Below are 17,390 nucleotides of genomic sequence, written 5' to 3'. Positions count from 1 at the left end.
CTCGTCAGTGCCAGGCTACTATGTACGGCTTCAGCATAGGTTGGCATGACAGTGACGCTCTAATAAGCCTCCAGCTCCTTTGCTGAGTGTGATTATAAAAATCACATCTGTGATTTAGTGGTGAATGGGACTATAACCATCACATCTGTGATTTAGTGGTGGATGGGACTATAACCATCACATCTGTGATTTAGTGGTGAATGGGACTATAACAATGGCATCTGTGACTTAGTGGTGAATGGGACTATAACGATCACATCTGTGATTCAGTGGTGAATGGGACTATAACCATCACATCTGTGATTTAGTGGTGAATGGGACTATAGCCATCACATCTGTAATTCAGTGGTGAATGGGACTATAACAATGACATCTGTGATTTAGTGGTGAATGGGACTATAACCATCACATCTGTGATTCAGTGGTGAATGAGACTATAGCCATCACATCTGTAATTCAGTGGTGAATGGGACTATAACAATGACATCTCAGATGTAGTGGTGAATGGGACTTTAACCATCACATCTGTAATTCAGTGGTGAATGAGACTATAGCCATCACATCTGTAATTTAGTGGTGAATGGGACTATAGCCATCACATCTGTAATTCAGTGGAGAATGGGACTATAACAATGACATCTGTGATTTAGTTGTAAATGGGACTATAACCATCACATCTGTGATTTAGTGGTGAATGGGACTATAACCATCACATCTGTGATTTAGTGGTTAATGAGACTATAACCATCACATCTGTGCTTTAGTGGTAAATGGGAATATAACGATCACATCTGTAATTTAGTGGTGAATGGGACTATAACAATGACATTTGTGATTTAGTGGTGAATGGGACTATAACCATCACATCTGTGATTTAGTGGTGAATGGGACTATAGCCATCACATCTGTAATTCAGTGGTGAATGGGACTATAACAATGACATCTGTGATTTAGTGGTGAATGGGACTATAACCATCACATCTGTGATTTAGTGGTGAATGGGACTATAACCATCGCATCTGTGATTTAGTGGTAAATGAGACTATAACCATCACATCTGTGCTTTAGTGGTAAATGGGAATATAACGATCACATCTGTAATTTAGTGGTGAATGGGACTATAACAATGACATTTGTGATTTAGTGGTGAATGGTACTATAACCATCACATCTGTGATTTAGTGGTGAATGGGACTATAGCCATCACATCTGTAATTCAGTGGTGAATGGGACTATAACAATGACATCTGTGATTTAGTGGTGAATGGGACTATAACCATCACATCTGTGATTTAGTGGTGAATGGGACTATAACCATCACATCTCAGATCTAGTGGTGAATGGGACTATAACCATCACATCTGTAATTCAGTGGTGAATAAGACTATAACCATCACATCTGTGATCTAGTGGTGAATGGGATTATAACCATCACATCTGTAATTTAGTGGTGAATGGGACTATAACAGTGACATCTGTGATTCAGTGGTGAGTGGGAATATATCCATCACATCTGTAATTTAGTGGTGAATCGGACTATAACAATGACATCTGTGATTTAGTGGTGAATGGGATTATAGCCATCACATCTGTAATTTAGTGGTGAATCGGACTATAACAATGACATCTGTAATTTAGTGGTAAATGGGATTATAACCATCATATCTGTGATTTAGTGTTGAGAAGAGTTAATATCATTAGATTTTATTAGGCAACATTATTAGATTTTAACAGTGAAATCACCATTTGCAAATCTCTAATGTCAGAGTTTGCTTTGTCGACAGTTTTTAGTCTTTCTTCACCACAGCTAATCCTAAATGTTAATGATATTTACTACTCTATGTGAATAATTTGTTAAATGTAGCAGAAAATATGTTGTATAAATCTTCACTTAAATATAACAGAACATCTGTTGTAGGTGTGTTAGTGGGATGAAGTCTGTCACTGTAGCAGAATCTTCTATTAAACATAACAGAACATCTGTTGTATGTGTGTTAGGGGGATGAATTCTGTTATTGTAGCAGAATCTTCTGTTAGCAGAATCTTCTGTTAGCAGAATCTCCTGTTAAATATAACAGAACATCTGTTGTATGTGTGTTAGTGGGATAAATTCTGTTATTGTGGCAGAATCTTCTGTTAAATATTACAGAACATCTGTTGTATGTGTGTTAGTGTAATGAAGTCTGTTATTGTAGCAGAATCTTCTGTTAAATATAACACAACATCTGTTGTCTGTGTGTTAGTGGGATGAATTCTTTTATTGTAGAAGAGTCTTCTCTTAAATATAACAGAACATCTGTTGTATGTGTGCTAATGGGATGAAGTCTGTTATTGTAGCAGAATCTTCTGTTTCATATAACAGAACATCTGTTGTATGTGAGTCAGTGGGATGTAGTCTATTATTGTAGCAAAATCTTCTCTTAAGTATAACAGAACATCTTTTGTATGTGCATCAGTGGGTTGAATTCTGTTATTGTAGCAGAATCTTCTTTTAAATATAACAGAACATATCTGTTGTATGTGTGTTAGTGGGTTGAATTCTGTTATTGTAGCAGAATCTTCTCCTAAATATAACGGGACATATCTGATGTGTGTTTGTGTTAGTGTGATGAATTCTGTTATTTTGGTAGCATCTTCTGTTAAAAATAAACAGAACATCTGTCGTATGTGTGTTAGTGTAATGAAGTCTGTTATTGTAGCAGAATCTTCTGTTAAATATAACAGAACATCTTTTGTATGTGTGTTAGTGGGATAAATTCTGTTATTGTAGCAGAATCTTTTGTGAAATATAACAGAACATCTGTTGTATATGTGTTAGTTTGATGAATTCATTTATTGTAGCAGAATCTTCTGTTAAAATAACAGAATATCTGCTGTATGTGTATATGTGGGATGAAGTCTGTTATCGTGGCAGGCTCTTCTGTTAAATGTAACAGACATATTCCATTTATTGCACACAATCACCGTATTAGAGTATCAGGTAATAAGCCGAATACGACATAGTTTTGTGCTATAATAACAAAGTAAACTCAAGCATCAGTCTGGCGACAGGCTTCTTTTCAAATTAAAATACTGAAGTAAAACCTCATACTCCATGGTAACGAGATAAAATGTGCTTCAGGTATTCATGTCACTATTAAACAAAAGATTCTACAGACTATACAATTCTGGGTTAAATCAAAGCTTTTCACGATGGACATAAGGCATCAACAGGAATTGTGAGTACACAAAGTCATAAATGCAGCTAAAAGTGGAGGCTGAAACCTAAATAAGAGAAATATTTCCTTTACAAGTTGGCCATACATAAAGATAGCCCCGACGGGTTTTATCGTCTGCTATATTACATGTATAATCCGTCAGGCAGATATGTGTTACGTGCTCACTTCTCACACATACCGGGGCCTTCAAGTTCATGTCGCAGTGGTTACACTCCGCATACATAACGCCTTCTTTGTTCAGCTATTTCTGGTAAACGCCCAATGCTGTCTTTACTATTACCCGAAACAACCAAGCCTGCAATTCAGGCTGACACAAAACAACTTATCTATGTATGCCGTCACCTGATACTTGTGAATAGTTCGAGTTTGTGACAAGCGACTTTCGTAATATTGCTCGCAAAGTGGCTCGGTTTTTTATATGTATATGATGGGATCCAGTAGATATATGTCAACATGGCGTCATTTCTGTGAATGTTGAGTCGAGTTCCGCTTTGCGAACACATGAACATTCACAGCTTTATGAGCATATTCAGTTTGAAGCCTACATCAGTCACGGGATGCCATTGGTTAAAATATGACCAGAGGAAGCCAGGGTAGAATTCAGTGTTTCAAACTGGCTTTCATGGTCCTTGATCTGAAATACACTTCACGTTTTTTTTTTTTTTTTTTTTTTGATTTCACTAAAATCTTCCTTAGTGCACTGCATCTTAGAAACTAAAAAAGTGATTCGTGGTTTTGGAGCGATTTCATATCCTCTCTGAGCCAATCATCAACGCACTCCTTGGACACGTGACCAGTGTAGTGAATTTGAATACATAACAAAGTAGTGTTTAGTTGAAAAATTCTCTTTTATGGAAAGTAATTAGAATGTGCCTATAGCCCTCCAGTATAGTTGTTTTAATGTTCTGTAGTATTTTAATCCCAGGAAACGGCAAAATTCAGCATTACACACATCTACATATAACTACATCTTATTTATAACTCCATACCCGGATGCTCATACCTATCATTGAAATTAACACTTGTTAAGGATCTCATGGAGTATAGCGTGACCCAATGAGTATAAGTTGCTACTTTTCAATCATTCGTATGAATAGTCAGATAAAAACAGTGTCTGATGTAAACTGTCCATTCAGGTTGCCAATGGTTACACTCTCGTTGTTACTTTAGTTTTACTCTCAATGTTGATGTCGGTTGATTTTTGTAAATAGCATTTAAGATTACTGAATGTCTTTATCTAATTATAGATGAACTGAATATAACAGTAGCTGAGGTAACATGGTAAGGGGACGGAATTCACCACTACTGCGTGATCATGTACTAGGCATGCTATTGTCTCTACTCTAGTGTTGCTGTCGGATGTTATTTTATTACATACACACTGAACATAATTATTCACCCCTGGTTTTCACTCTGGGGATTTTGTACACATACGATTGATGTTTCTTCTGTATCAAAAGAGTGTAAAATGTGATTGGCTGTGAACTGTGTGACCCTTTTGGCTAACGGTAAACGACAAAATGATTGGAATCCTTGCGTCTAATGACAACACATACACATTTCTATCACCACTGGTTTGATGTGAAAACAATGGCTTTTCAAGTATGGTTCTGGAGTGGAGCAGTGTTGAAACAGTGGTTGAAATTACTCAATAAAAACGTCATTTGGTATCTCTTAAAGCGTTTTGCGTCAACATCGGAGTATCAGTGTCAGGAGGCTGACAGGCGGTCATCCAAGCGGATACACCCGATATAGACGTAAAACGTTTTAAGAGACACCAAATGATGTTTTCATTCAGTACATGTCATTTCAATCACTGCTTAAACACCTAATCCTTAGGCGTCGATCCTCAGAGATTTTATTTGTATCTGAACTGTTTTCAACGTTCAAATATTTCATGAGGTATCAAACTTAGGTTTGTTATGATAGGTTGATATGTAGAGTTATCGCCCCTGATCCTGTCATGATGGTCTGAACACATAAACATGCCGGGACCTCCAGATCGTCTCCCTCTGGTTTGGTTTTGGTGGCAGACTTTGATTGGGAAGTTCCCAAGTGCTGTGGTACCCCCCCCCCCCCCCCCCCCCCCACACACACACAACACCTCCACCCCAACGCTCCCTGGCGCCGTAAAGCAAAGGTACCTGAATTACCAATGAAAACAGCGTTCACTGTAAAAGCATACCCGGTATCAAGTGGAGGAGATACCTACCCACCTGGTGAGATTTAAATACGTAACCCTATGCTTATCTTCTTGCTGCCATCTGCAGCCTTTACAAAGACCTTCCAATGCCGCCTTGCTAGTTTCCCAATACAGCGAAGTTTCGAAACTCAGTACTTCTATAATACATTGCAGGTACAGGCACAGGATAGGACAGCATTTGGCGAAATATTTTAAAGCTGCATATAAATGAAACCGTGTGCTGTTGTATGACGTACATGTAGCATTGGAAATAATTTGTGATAAAAATGTGATATCCACAAACTTTGTGAAACAGGACCTTTTCGCTGAAGGGAAACCCTATATTTCACCTGATATCTACAAACTGTATGAAACAGCACACTTTCCACTGAAAGAAATCCCTATATTTGACCTGATATCTGCACACTCTGCGAAACAGCACCATTTCCTCTGAAGGAAATCCCTATATTCAACCTGATATGTGCAAACTGTGAAACAGCACCCTTTCCTCATTAGGAAATCCCTATATTTGACCTGATATCTGCAAACTGTGAAACAACACCCTTTCCTCATTAGGAAATCCCTATATTTCACCCTATATCTGCAAACTGTGAAACAACACCCTTTTCTCTCAAGGAAATCCCTATATTTCGCCCGATATCTACAAACTGTGAAACAACACCCTTTCCTCTGAAGGAAATCCTTATATTTCACCTCATATCTGCAAACTGTGAAACAGCACCCTTTCCTCATAAGGAAATTCCTCTATTTCACCCGTTATCTGCAAACTGTGAAACAGCACCCTTTCCTCATCAGGAAATCCTTATATTTCACCCGATATCTGCAAACTGTGAAACAGCACCATTTTCTCTGAAGGAAATCCCTATATTTAACCCGATATCTGTAAACTTTGAAACAGCAGCCTTTTCTCTGAAGGAAATCCTTATATTTCACCTCATATCTGCAAACTGTGAAGCATCATCTTTTACAATAAATGATATGCCAAGATTACACCTGTATATAAATGTTAAAAACATATTAAGGTCTTGAACAAGATCAAACCCCTTTCATTTGGAGAAATGGGCAACAGGCGGAGATATTAATTGGGTAGATAAACGTACTAGCCTGAATATTGCGTGACAGACTCGATACTGTTTCCTCTCTATTTAATATGTGTCTTTGCATATGGTCCGCAACTGATAGCGAAGTAAAAATCACGTGTGACGATAACCACATAACTTTGGATATTACGATGTAACCTTTAAGTAATCATTTTGAACACAGCACGATCACTGCATTTTGAGAGAACTTCAGACACATGATGATAACATAAAACCCTCCACACGCCTTACTCTGTGTTGTCACATTTTATGACACCTGTTTTACATGTAGCAGTCTTGGGATAGACATGTCAGATGTTAGTAGGGCCGACATGTTTTAACACCGCTATTAATTTAAAGAGAAGAATATAAAAAAATCATGTTGTGTACCAAGAATTTTGTAGGAATAACTTACAAAATATCTCATTTTTTAAACCAAATTAACATTTTTTCATCCGAGAAAATAACTTAATGGGAAACCGTAAAATGTAGTCAAGAGCAACGTCATCTCGCATAAACATACATTCTGACTCTTACTGAATACGATATCCACAATTCTGGAGTGGTTTTGACACAGGAAAGATTCACCTAGAGTTATCTCCCCTTAATTCGCTCGGCAAGCTGCTGGGAACTGACTCTGCATCGTGTTTGTGTGGAGATGAAGGAAGTTTTCGGTCATATGTAACATTAGGCCTTGTCCACCCAGGCATTTTCTTTTTCTGGCTAACTGAATTGCCATTATCCTGGAAAAAAATCACGGATGCTTCCTAAATTTCAAAAAAAAAATTTTTTATAGATTTTCCTACAACCTTGCAGGCATGTATGGTGGTATTAGGAATGTATCAATTTATTTATTTATTTATTTGATTGGTGTTTTACGCCGTACGCAAGAATATTTTACTTATACGACGGCGGCCAGCATTATGGTGGGAGAAAACCGGGCACAGCCCGGCGGAAACCCACGACCATCCACAGGCTGCTAACAGACCTTCTCACTTACGACAGGAGAGGAAGCCAGCATGAGCAGGACTTGAACTCACAGCAACCGCATTGGTGAGAGACTCCTGGCACATTACGCTGTGCTAGCGCGCTAACCAACTGAGCCACAGAGGCCTCGGAATGTATCAAGAATGTACAGTTGAAGTCATTGACAGAGGTGACATCACTGACACAGTTGACATCATTGACGGGCGACATCATTCACACAGGCGACATCATTCACACAGGTGGCATCATTCACACAGGTGACATCACTGGTACAGTTGATGTCGTTGCCACAGGTGACATCATTGACACTGGTGACGACATTGACACAGGTGACGTCATTGACACGGGTGACAACATTGACACAGGCGACATAATTCACACAGGTGACATCATTCACACAGGTGACATCATTGACACAGGTGACATCATTCACACAGGCAACATCATTCACACAGGTGACATCATTTACACAGGTGACATCATTCACACAGGTGACATCATTCACACAGGTGACATCATTGACACAGGTGACATCATTGACACTGGTGACATCATTCACACAGATGGCATCATTTACACTGGTGACATCATTCGCACTGGTGACATCATTCACACAGGTGGCATCATTGGCACAGGTGACATCATTCACATAGGTGACATCACTGACACAGGTGACATCATTGACACTGGTGACATCATTGACACTGGTGACAGCACTGGCACAGGCGATATCATTCACACAGGTGACATCATTAACACTGGTGACATCATTGACACTGGTGACAGCACTGGCTCAACTGACATCATTGACACAGGTGACATCATTGACACTGGTTACATCATTGACACTGGTGACATCATTCACACAGGTGACATCATTGACACTGGTTACATCATTGACACTGGTTACATCATTGACACTGGTGACAGCACTGGCTCAACTGACATCATTGACACAGGTGACATCATTGACACTGGTTACATCATTGACACTGGTGACATCATTCACACAGGTGACATCATTGACACAGGTGACATCATTGACACTGGTTACATCATTGACACTGGTGACATCATTCACACAGGTGACATCATTCACACAGGTGACATCATTAACACTGGTGACATCATTGACACTGGTGACAGCACTGGCACAGGCGACATCATTGACACAGGTGGCATCATTCACACAGGTAACATCATTCACACAGGTGACATCATTCATACAGGCGACGCGCGTCGGACATTTAGATGTGCATTTAGAACCAGCAAATGATTATCCGACTTGTACTGGACATTTACAGCTTTTGTTTGCGAACAAGACGTAAGACCATGCTGGAATTTTGTTTACGTACTTGTAAAATGCTAGTAAAGTTCCAGTAAATTTCTTGTAAACATACGCCAGTTGTCATAACAGTGTTGCGAAGAAGCCCCTTCGTGTAGCAGGTAATATCATACGGTAACATTATCATGTTCGGTGTGGAAAATAGAATGAACTAGATCTAAGAATAGTCTTGAAGTACACCAGTTCCAGACGTGTTCATACACACGAGACAACTCCTTGGTGCTCAACAAAGTAATAAGGTGTGTTTGTAGGTGTTTAATTTCGTGAAAATCTGATCCTGAGACATGCTGCTGCCGATGACGCCTGACGCAGTGACGGTTATACTTGTGTTTGTGAATACCTTGGTTAGGGCGTGTACAGTGTCAAGCGTTTCATTTCCTTTCACCAACTATTTCTTAAAAACTTCATGAATACAAATGTTACCGCTGTCTTAATGTAATAAGTGATCGCTAGCCTGTTTTCTCTTTTTTTGTGCACGGCAACAAACAATTAAAGTAGACCGGTATGCAGTTGTGCTTTGTCATCGGATAAGCTTGTTAATGAAAGTTCAGGTGACCAATGAAAATTTCGGGTTATTTATGTAACGAATGGTGTATTGAAACTCTACATAACTGTTGTTATATCACTGACTGGGGCAAATTATGGAACAAACATATTTATGCTTCATGTAAATAGTTCCCAGTTCGTCGACGTTAGCACCTTTGTTCACGAGTAGAGCGGCGATGTCAAAATGACATTTCTGAACTGCAATGTGCAGAGCCGTCCATCCATTCTGTGGAAGAAAATGACAATGTATCACACAAACATTACCTATTTTGTATAGACCACTGAATACTTTGTCTAAGCCATGTTTACTTATTAGGGGTTTAAGCCATTCAGTTGATTAGCGCGCTATCACAGCGTAATGGCCCAGGAGTCTCTCACCAATGCGGTCGCTGTGAGTTCAAGTCCGGTTCATGCTGCTTTCCTCTCTGGTCGTAAGTGGGAAGGTCAACCTGTGGATGGTCGTGGGTTTCCCCCGACCCTGCCCGGTTTCCTCCCACCATAATGCTGGCCGCCGTCGTATAGGCCTAAGTGAAATATTCTTGCGTACGGCGTGAAACACCAATTAAATAAATAAATAAATAAATCAAAAGCTTTAAAAATCTTCTTCTGCAAAACGGCTAATGGGATTGATCTGAAATATCCCCGCCTGATGCAGTTTTGGACGCCGAGTCCAGATATGCTAATTTTGGGAAACCTGAAGTGACGTCATCAAAACTGTAACCAATGAAGTTGGAGTCGCAGTCTTAAGGCCTAACATCATCCCAAGGCATGAAGAGAAATTTGACATAACCGGAAGTGACGTCAGCAAACCGGAAATAGTACATCCCAAAACGAAAATGGCTATTTTTACAAGCTTTAAAATTGAAAAACTTTTGCGGCTAAATTAGCATGGCAGAAATGCGTGAAATTGAACTAGGAGTGGGGACTGTCTTTTATACGAATAAAAGTTTAGGTACCCCAGGTCACGTGACCCATCCGCCATGTTGGGTTGTACTAAAAGATTTGGGAAACATTTTCTTCTGAACTTAACATCCGATTGACCTGACATTCTCTACATGGAACAACTGTTGCCTGTAAATTCTTTGACAGAGGCAGAATGCAATATGTCAGGAAAAAACCGGAAACGGAAGTGACGTCATCCCAAATAAAAAATTTTGAATTTGAGTCTTTTAATTATGTTACCTGACGTAATTTGACGTCCTGATCACGAATCTGGTCTTATTTTATTCCAGTAGTGCATGTTTTTGTCGCAAATTGCGATCAAAGTGAGAAAAGTTGCAATTTTTTCCTATTTTTGGAAGTTACGTGACAAAAAACGGCTATAGTTGCAGAGCTGAAAATGGCTGAGTGCAAAGGACTATGTGTGAACTCAATGTGTGCGGAAAATCTTTCAAATGGCTTATTAAATGTAGGAGTTGAAGTGCTTGAAAAATTGTTCAAAGGCTGATTTACCTTTGACATTTGGCACTTTGACGTCCCCATGTTATACAAGGCATTATAAATGCATTTATGACTAAGATGAAAGTATAAATGTTGACAGCCAGCTACCCGACCTAGTTTGACGTCCTGATCACGAATCTTATCTTATTTCTTTGCTACGATGCATGTTTTTGTCGCAAATTGCGATCGAATTGCAAAAAGTTGCATTTTCCGCCATTTTTGCAAATGACTGTTAAAGAAAACTGTTAAAGCTGTAAAGCTGGAGACTGCCCAGTGAATATGTTTCCAGGGATCCACATTTATTGTATATGCGCCGATACATGCATATAACGGCCCTACTGGCTTGAACCCCGGCATCGCTGTCCCTGACAGCTATATTTATTTTTGTTGTTGTTTTTCTTCACCGATGTATATGTTGTCAAAGTAGGCTTTACTGCCAGTAGCAAGATATACTCTGACGTCCAATACTTTCTTTCCCGAATGAAAGGATTTTTTCGAAGAAGACACTATGCAAACTCACAATCAGCTATTAAATAGACATTTACGTGATGATATTTCTACAAATGTTGATCTCCGTGGCTTAACATATCTAAGATAACTAACACAAAGTGGTTCGAAGCCGGTAAAAACCGGGAACTGATAAAAACCCGGAACACAATGGTACAACGACAACACTAGACGTTTGTCTTGTGCTCAAAGTGTGGGCGTCATGTGTACTAAAGGCGGCACTGCAAGAAACAGTTTATTTGTGAAATAACAAATATGAACAAAAATTGGCGAAACTGTTCCGTGTATGAATCTGACAGGCTAAAGCAAGGGGTAAATCAGAATTTCACATCATCTATATGCCAATTATTCACTGTTTTCTATTCATGAGAACGTTTATCATAAGGATACATTTAAACAGCTTGGTAACGCGTAGAACGTCTGCCTAGAATTCGAGGCGCCTCACACTTGAGTCTGATCATGACAAATACTTTGAAAGTGGTGTTTGTTGCTGCCTCGCTTGACGTTCATCACCGAGAAGTTAGAGCAAGAAAACAAGGTGGGCCCAGTGTCAGCATGAATATCACTTTTTTGTTCCTTAACGACTTGAAACAATTAAGGTCATCATTACTGCCTTCGCAATTGTGTCGGTCATAAAAAGCGTTCTGTGTAAAATGCGTGAAAGCTGTGCCATAAAAACTGAGCTACTTATTTGTATGTTTGGTTCCCTACAATATATATATATATATATATATATATATATATATATATATATATATATATATATATATATATATATATATATATATATATCGCCGATGAGCAGATACATGTTTGTCTGACACGTAAACAAGCGCACTTGTAAGGTACACCACTGACTGTAAATATGTTTACATGTGGGAACTTGTATTCTTAAAATGTTATGTCAGGGTGATCGTATTTACAGACTAAATGATCGCTCAACGACACACTTAAATTAGTTTGTAGCAGATCGATACACAAAGAGAAGCTTATTGCGCATACATTTGCTTCATTGTTTATGTGACTCGTACATTGTTGTGTATACGAATAGGTGTTTGTAAAGACTCGTACTTTGTTTGACTTTGGCATTATCACCTTTATCACTGTCGATAAAGATAACGTAACTTCAATATAATATTACTGTCCTAGGATTCTTCCTTTGTTTATGTTGGTAGTTAAACTGTTGTGGATACCAAAGGGGTTGTACTGGTTGACAATTGGTTCAACATCGAAGAAATGGCTGGATCTGCACAGCATTCACGTATTTACTGTATGTTGAATTCAATGCATAAGTGGTTCAGACATATGAGAAAACCCGCTACCTTTTGCACTGCATGGACACTAGCGCCCTTTTCCGTTAACAGGCGAACAAGACCCACGTTGCCTTCCTGAGCTGCCAGGTGCAGAGGCATCCATCTGTACTGTGGAATATAATACTAATACATCACATATATACCACTTGTGTTACGCCGGTTTTCAACAGGATGAAACCTGTTTACAGATTTAACAGCTAAAGTGCGCTGTCACATAATTACAATATGCAGTGTTCGAGTAACATCATAAAAGCAACAGACTGACGTCCCCGGAAGTGACATAGCCGCAAAGTGTAGGGCACGGTAAGCATTCATGTCTGTCTTGCAACAGGTAGGAATCTTATTTAAATCAAAATACTGAGAAGACATCTCTATTTCTGAAATATTGTAAACCCAAATCCAACCAACAAGGTAATCCATAAGATCATCCTAGTACTTTCTAAAATTATTTTAATATATTGTATATATCACCCTATGTAAAAATTGAAAGATTCATCCTGCAGTGCCGAACAACGAGAGCGCCTTGTCCTAAACGAACGTCGTTCTGTTGTCGTAGTGTTGTATCTCGATTTGTCAAATCCGGTTTTTGAAATGAGTCGAAACGCTACGCCGGCTTAATGACGGCATTATACGGCATTCGCCGCCTTGGTGCTTAAAACAGCCTCCCTGAACATTTTATACTGGGCTGTAAAGTGCACATGTTGGTTTACATTTATGTAATTTCATTTTAAAAGAGTTTTTTGTATGTTGTACAGGACTTCACATTTTTCTTCTGTGGAGGCTTTCTACAGTGTAATGAATATCCTGAAAGTGTCTGGTTCATTAACGTCTCGTCTATGCCCGTGATGATTTGGGTGTTGAGACGAGGGCTGCTCCATGACATGAGGAATAAACAATGTGTAACCATAAGTTACTGACCTTTGCCTGACCACTGACGTCGACCCATTTCTCGTACAGCAGATAAACAGCATCACCATTGCCCCCAAGAACTGCCCTGTGTAAAGGTGTACTCCCATGTAATGAAGGAAATATTCTATAGATCGAAAAGATGGCACAAAGCCATACATCTGAAAAACTATGGGCATAAATGTACAGAGCATTTGTATAGAACGAATTTGTACTTACTGAGAGAAGCAAAAGAACAGCAATGTGGTCTTTTTGTAAGATTAAAACAAACAAATGTTCATCAGAAGCGATCAAAATAACTGATGTTTAGCCCACGGTACAGATTTTGGCGCATGGTAAATTAAACACAATAGGAATGCTGATGACCTGGCTACATTTCTTGCCTTTATCATCTGGGTGCCAGATACAGCCATGTCTCTTTAACCGAAAAATGAAGACGAAAAATTTTTTTCCACAAATGGTTGTTTTATGAATTAGTTATTTATTATTTTCTCCAGAGAGGATGTCTGTCTGGGTTTGGCCACTTAGATGTATAACGCTCAGCAAGAGGTGTTCTGTCTACAAATCTGTGCCTAGAAACCGACATTCGTATACCAGCCGTCAACCAAGGTGTCTCGGGTAAGTAATCACAGTAAGAGGTCTTCTGTCTACAAATCTGTGCCTAGAAACCGACATTCGTATACCAACCGTCAACCAAGGTGTCTCGGGTAAGTAATCACAGTAAGAGGTATTCTGTCTACAAATCTGTGCCTAGAAACCGACATTCGTATACCAGCCGTCAATCAAGGTGTTTTAGGTAAGTAATCACAGTAAGAGGTATTTTGTCTACAAGTCTGTGCCTAGAAACCGACATTCGTATACCAGCCGTCAACCAAGGTGTTTTAGGTAAGTAATCACAGTAAGAGGTGTTCTGTCTACAAATCTGTGCCTAGAAACCGACATTCGTATACCAGCCGTCAACCAAGGTGTCTCGGGTAAGTAATCACAGTAAGAGGTGTTTTGTCTACAAATCTGTGCCTAGAAACCGACATTCGTATACCAGCCGTCAACCAAGGTGTCTCGGGTAAGTAATCACAGTAAGAGGTGTTCTGTCTACAAATCTGTGCCTAGAAACCGACATTCGTATACCAGCCGTCAACCAAGGTGTCTCGGGTAAGTAATCACAGTAAGATGTGTTCTGTCTACAAATCTGTGCCTAGAAACCGACATTCGTATACCAGCCGTCAACCAAGGTGTCTCGGGTAAGTAATCACAGTAAGAGATGTTATGTCTACAAATCTGTCCCTAGAAACCGACATTCGTATACCAGCCGTCAACCAAGTCTGTGCCTAGAAACCGACATTCGTATACCAGCCGTCAACCACGGAGTTTTAGGTAAGTAATCACAGTAAGAGGTGTTCTGTCTACAAGTCTGTGCCTAGAAACCGACATTCGTATACCAGCCGTCAACCAAGGTGTTTTAGGTAAGTAATCACAGTAAGAGGTGTTATGTCTACAAATCTGTGCCTAGAAACCCACATTCGTATACCAGCCGTCAACCAAGGTGTTTCAGGTAAGTAATCACAGAAAGAGGTGTTCTGTCTACAAGTCTGTGCCTAGAAACCGACATTCGTATACCAGCCGTCAACCAAGGTGCCTCGGGTAAGTAATCACAGTAAGAGGTGTTCTGTCTACAAGTCTGTGCCTAGAAACTGACATTCGTATACCAGCCGTCAACCAAGGTGTCTCGGGTAAGTAATCACAGTAAGAGATGTTATGTCTACAAATCTGTGCCTAGAAACCCACATTCGTATACCAGCCGTCAACCACGGAGTTTTAGGTAAGTAATCACAGTAAGAGGTGTTCTGTCTACAAATCTGTCCCTAGAAACCCACATTCGTATACCAGCCGTCAACCAAGGACGTTTGAGGTCAGTAATTACAAGGCTAGTATCCAAAATGACGTAAAACACAAACCACCAAAGAGAAAGAGAAGTCAACAGTTTTCAGTGAGGATGGAAAGTCGCAAGGTACGTTCTAGGCAAACGAGTGAAATCAGTGCTCCAATCGAGTATCATGCTAGAATATCTGTTATCGATATTAAAATACGTATCTCAGTTGCGCTTCATGTATCCAACGCGGCGATCTAATTCAACACGATGAAGATACACCCCTGACCCGGGTTAAGCAGAATTAGATAGAATCATGAATCAGAGTGCCAGAGATTTTGGACACTCTGTCCGTATTTACTTACAAGAGAATTATACTCATTGTAAAACTCAAGAAATTTGGAATGGGAGTGTTTGGTGGAATAACCCTGACACACTAGTTTTTTAGTAATAACTTAATTGCGACGTTGACTGAAATCGTCACATAAAACGCAGGATCTAACAAATGCTACAACTTGAGCTATCTACACGCTACATGCTGAACCCGTCAGTATATTTCTGTCCCAGTAAGGATAATTTATAATGCCAAAATTCAAACTATCCTTCTGGTCGTAGTGTTTGCCAGAGATAAATTCGTTTTGGTCTTTGTACAAATATATGTGCAGATAAGATGTACCATCTGCAGTGTCGGTGACTTCCTTTATATCCAGGGAAGGTGGGTAAAAGCCTTTGTTATATATGAATTGTTTAAATCTAGCATATCATCAGTGTACGGCTGGGTGGATGAATGACAAGAACGTTTTCTGTTACACCTTGGGAACGCGCCCTGGCGTTTATTCATGAAATAATGTTCAGTATATAAAGGGATTTAGTCATTATAATAAAGATAAAAACGTTTCAGTAGTATGGTGATAGATGTTTCCAATAAAGACAAATTGTTCGCCAATCAGATAAACATGTCACAATGTTTAATGTTGTAAACATGTGAGATGATTACAGAGTAAACACGAGAGATGTTTAAAACGTAAACATGTGAGATGATTACAGAGTAAACACGAGAGATGTTTAAAAAGTAAACATGTGGTGTTTACCTGTTAAAAATGTGAGGTATTTGCATAGTAAACATGTAACAATAGCTGAAAAAAAATCAGGGCATAACAATTCTGTATACTATGTCTATTCACAGTTATATTATTATACAAAGGTCAACATAAACTGCTCTAAGTATTTAAGACAGTGAGCAACAATTCTGAGATATTTTGTACGTGTCCATTTATTTAAACGAGATGAATTGTGAGCTAAATGACTACGAAGTACTGTCCATTTCTCTCATCAGAATTTCGCTGAATGATTTCCTGGTGAAAATTGCAAATTGCATTGCATTAACTGTAGATATGGACTGTCATGTATTTCTAAGCATCTTTTCAGTTCATTTATAAATTCGATGAACGTGTTCTGGTCGTATTAACAACCTCAACTGAAGCTGACTGGCAAAACCATACACAACAAAAATGAATGTATTAATTTACTTGAATGGCGTTTACTTAAGAGCATTTCGTATATACGACTGCGTTCAGCATTGTCGTCAGAGGAAAGCGGAGAATAACTTATGACCATCCGCAGGTTCGGGAGTGAGTGGGTGAGAGCTTGGGGTTTAACCTCGAACGTTTCAGTCACATGACGCTGAAGGAATCCTTAGTATGCATGTAATGTGCCTCCTTGTCGCAGGACGGATTTCCACCGCTCTCTTGTCTTGTGGCCCCACCCCAACCATTATACTGATACGGGTCAACAAGTCGTTGCACTATCCCCTTTATGCTGAACAGATTGCTGGAAGACCTCCCAGGTCATGTGGTGGTACGTGTGTCATCTCCTGACGAGCAGGTCATGTTGTGGTACGTGTGTCATCCCCTGACGACCAGGTCATGTTGTGGCACGTGTGTCATCCCCTGACGACCAGGTCATGTTGTGGTACGTGT

General features: G+C 39.5%; 1 protein-coding gene across 1 annotated transcript; it reads left to right on the top strand.

Moving 5' to 3' along the window:
* The first annotated feature begins 5,203 nt into the window (after positions 1-5,203).
* LOC135462637 (dentin sialophosphoprotein-like) lies at positions 5,204-8,763 on the top strand. The gene is made up of 2 exons (XM_064739860.1): positions 5,204-5,233; positions 7,675-8,763. The coding sequence occupies exons 1-2, from the start codon at positions 5,204-5,206 to the stop codon at positions 8,761-8,763; spliced, it is 1,119 nt and encodes a 372-aa protein (XP_064595930.1).
* Positions 8,764-17,390: the final 8,627 nt, after the last annotated feature.

The sequence above is a fragment of the Liolophura sinensis genome, chromosome 2 (assembly GCF_032854445.1).
Source record: "Liolophura sinensis isolate JHLJ2023 chromosome 2, CUHK_Ljap_v2, whole genome shotgun sequence".
Lineage (NCBI taxonomy): Eukaryota > Metazoa > Mollusca > Polyplacophora > Chitonida > Chitonidae > Liolophura > Liolophura sinensis.
The sequence above is the reverse complement of the archived record's forward strand: the minus strand, read 5'-3'. Positions and strand labels throughout refer to the sequence as shown.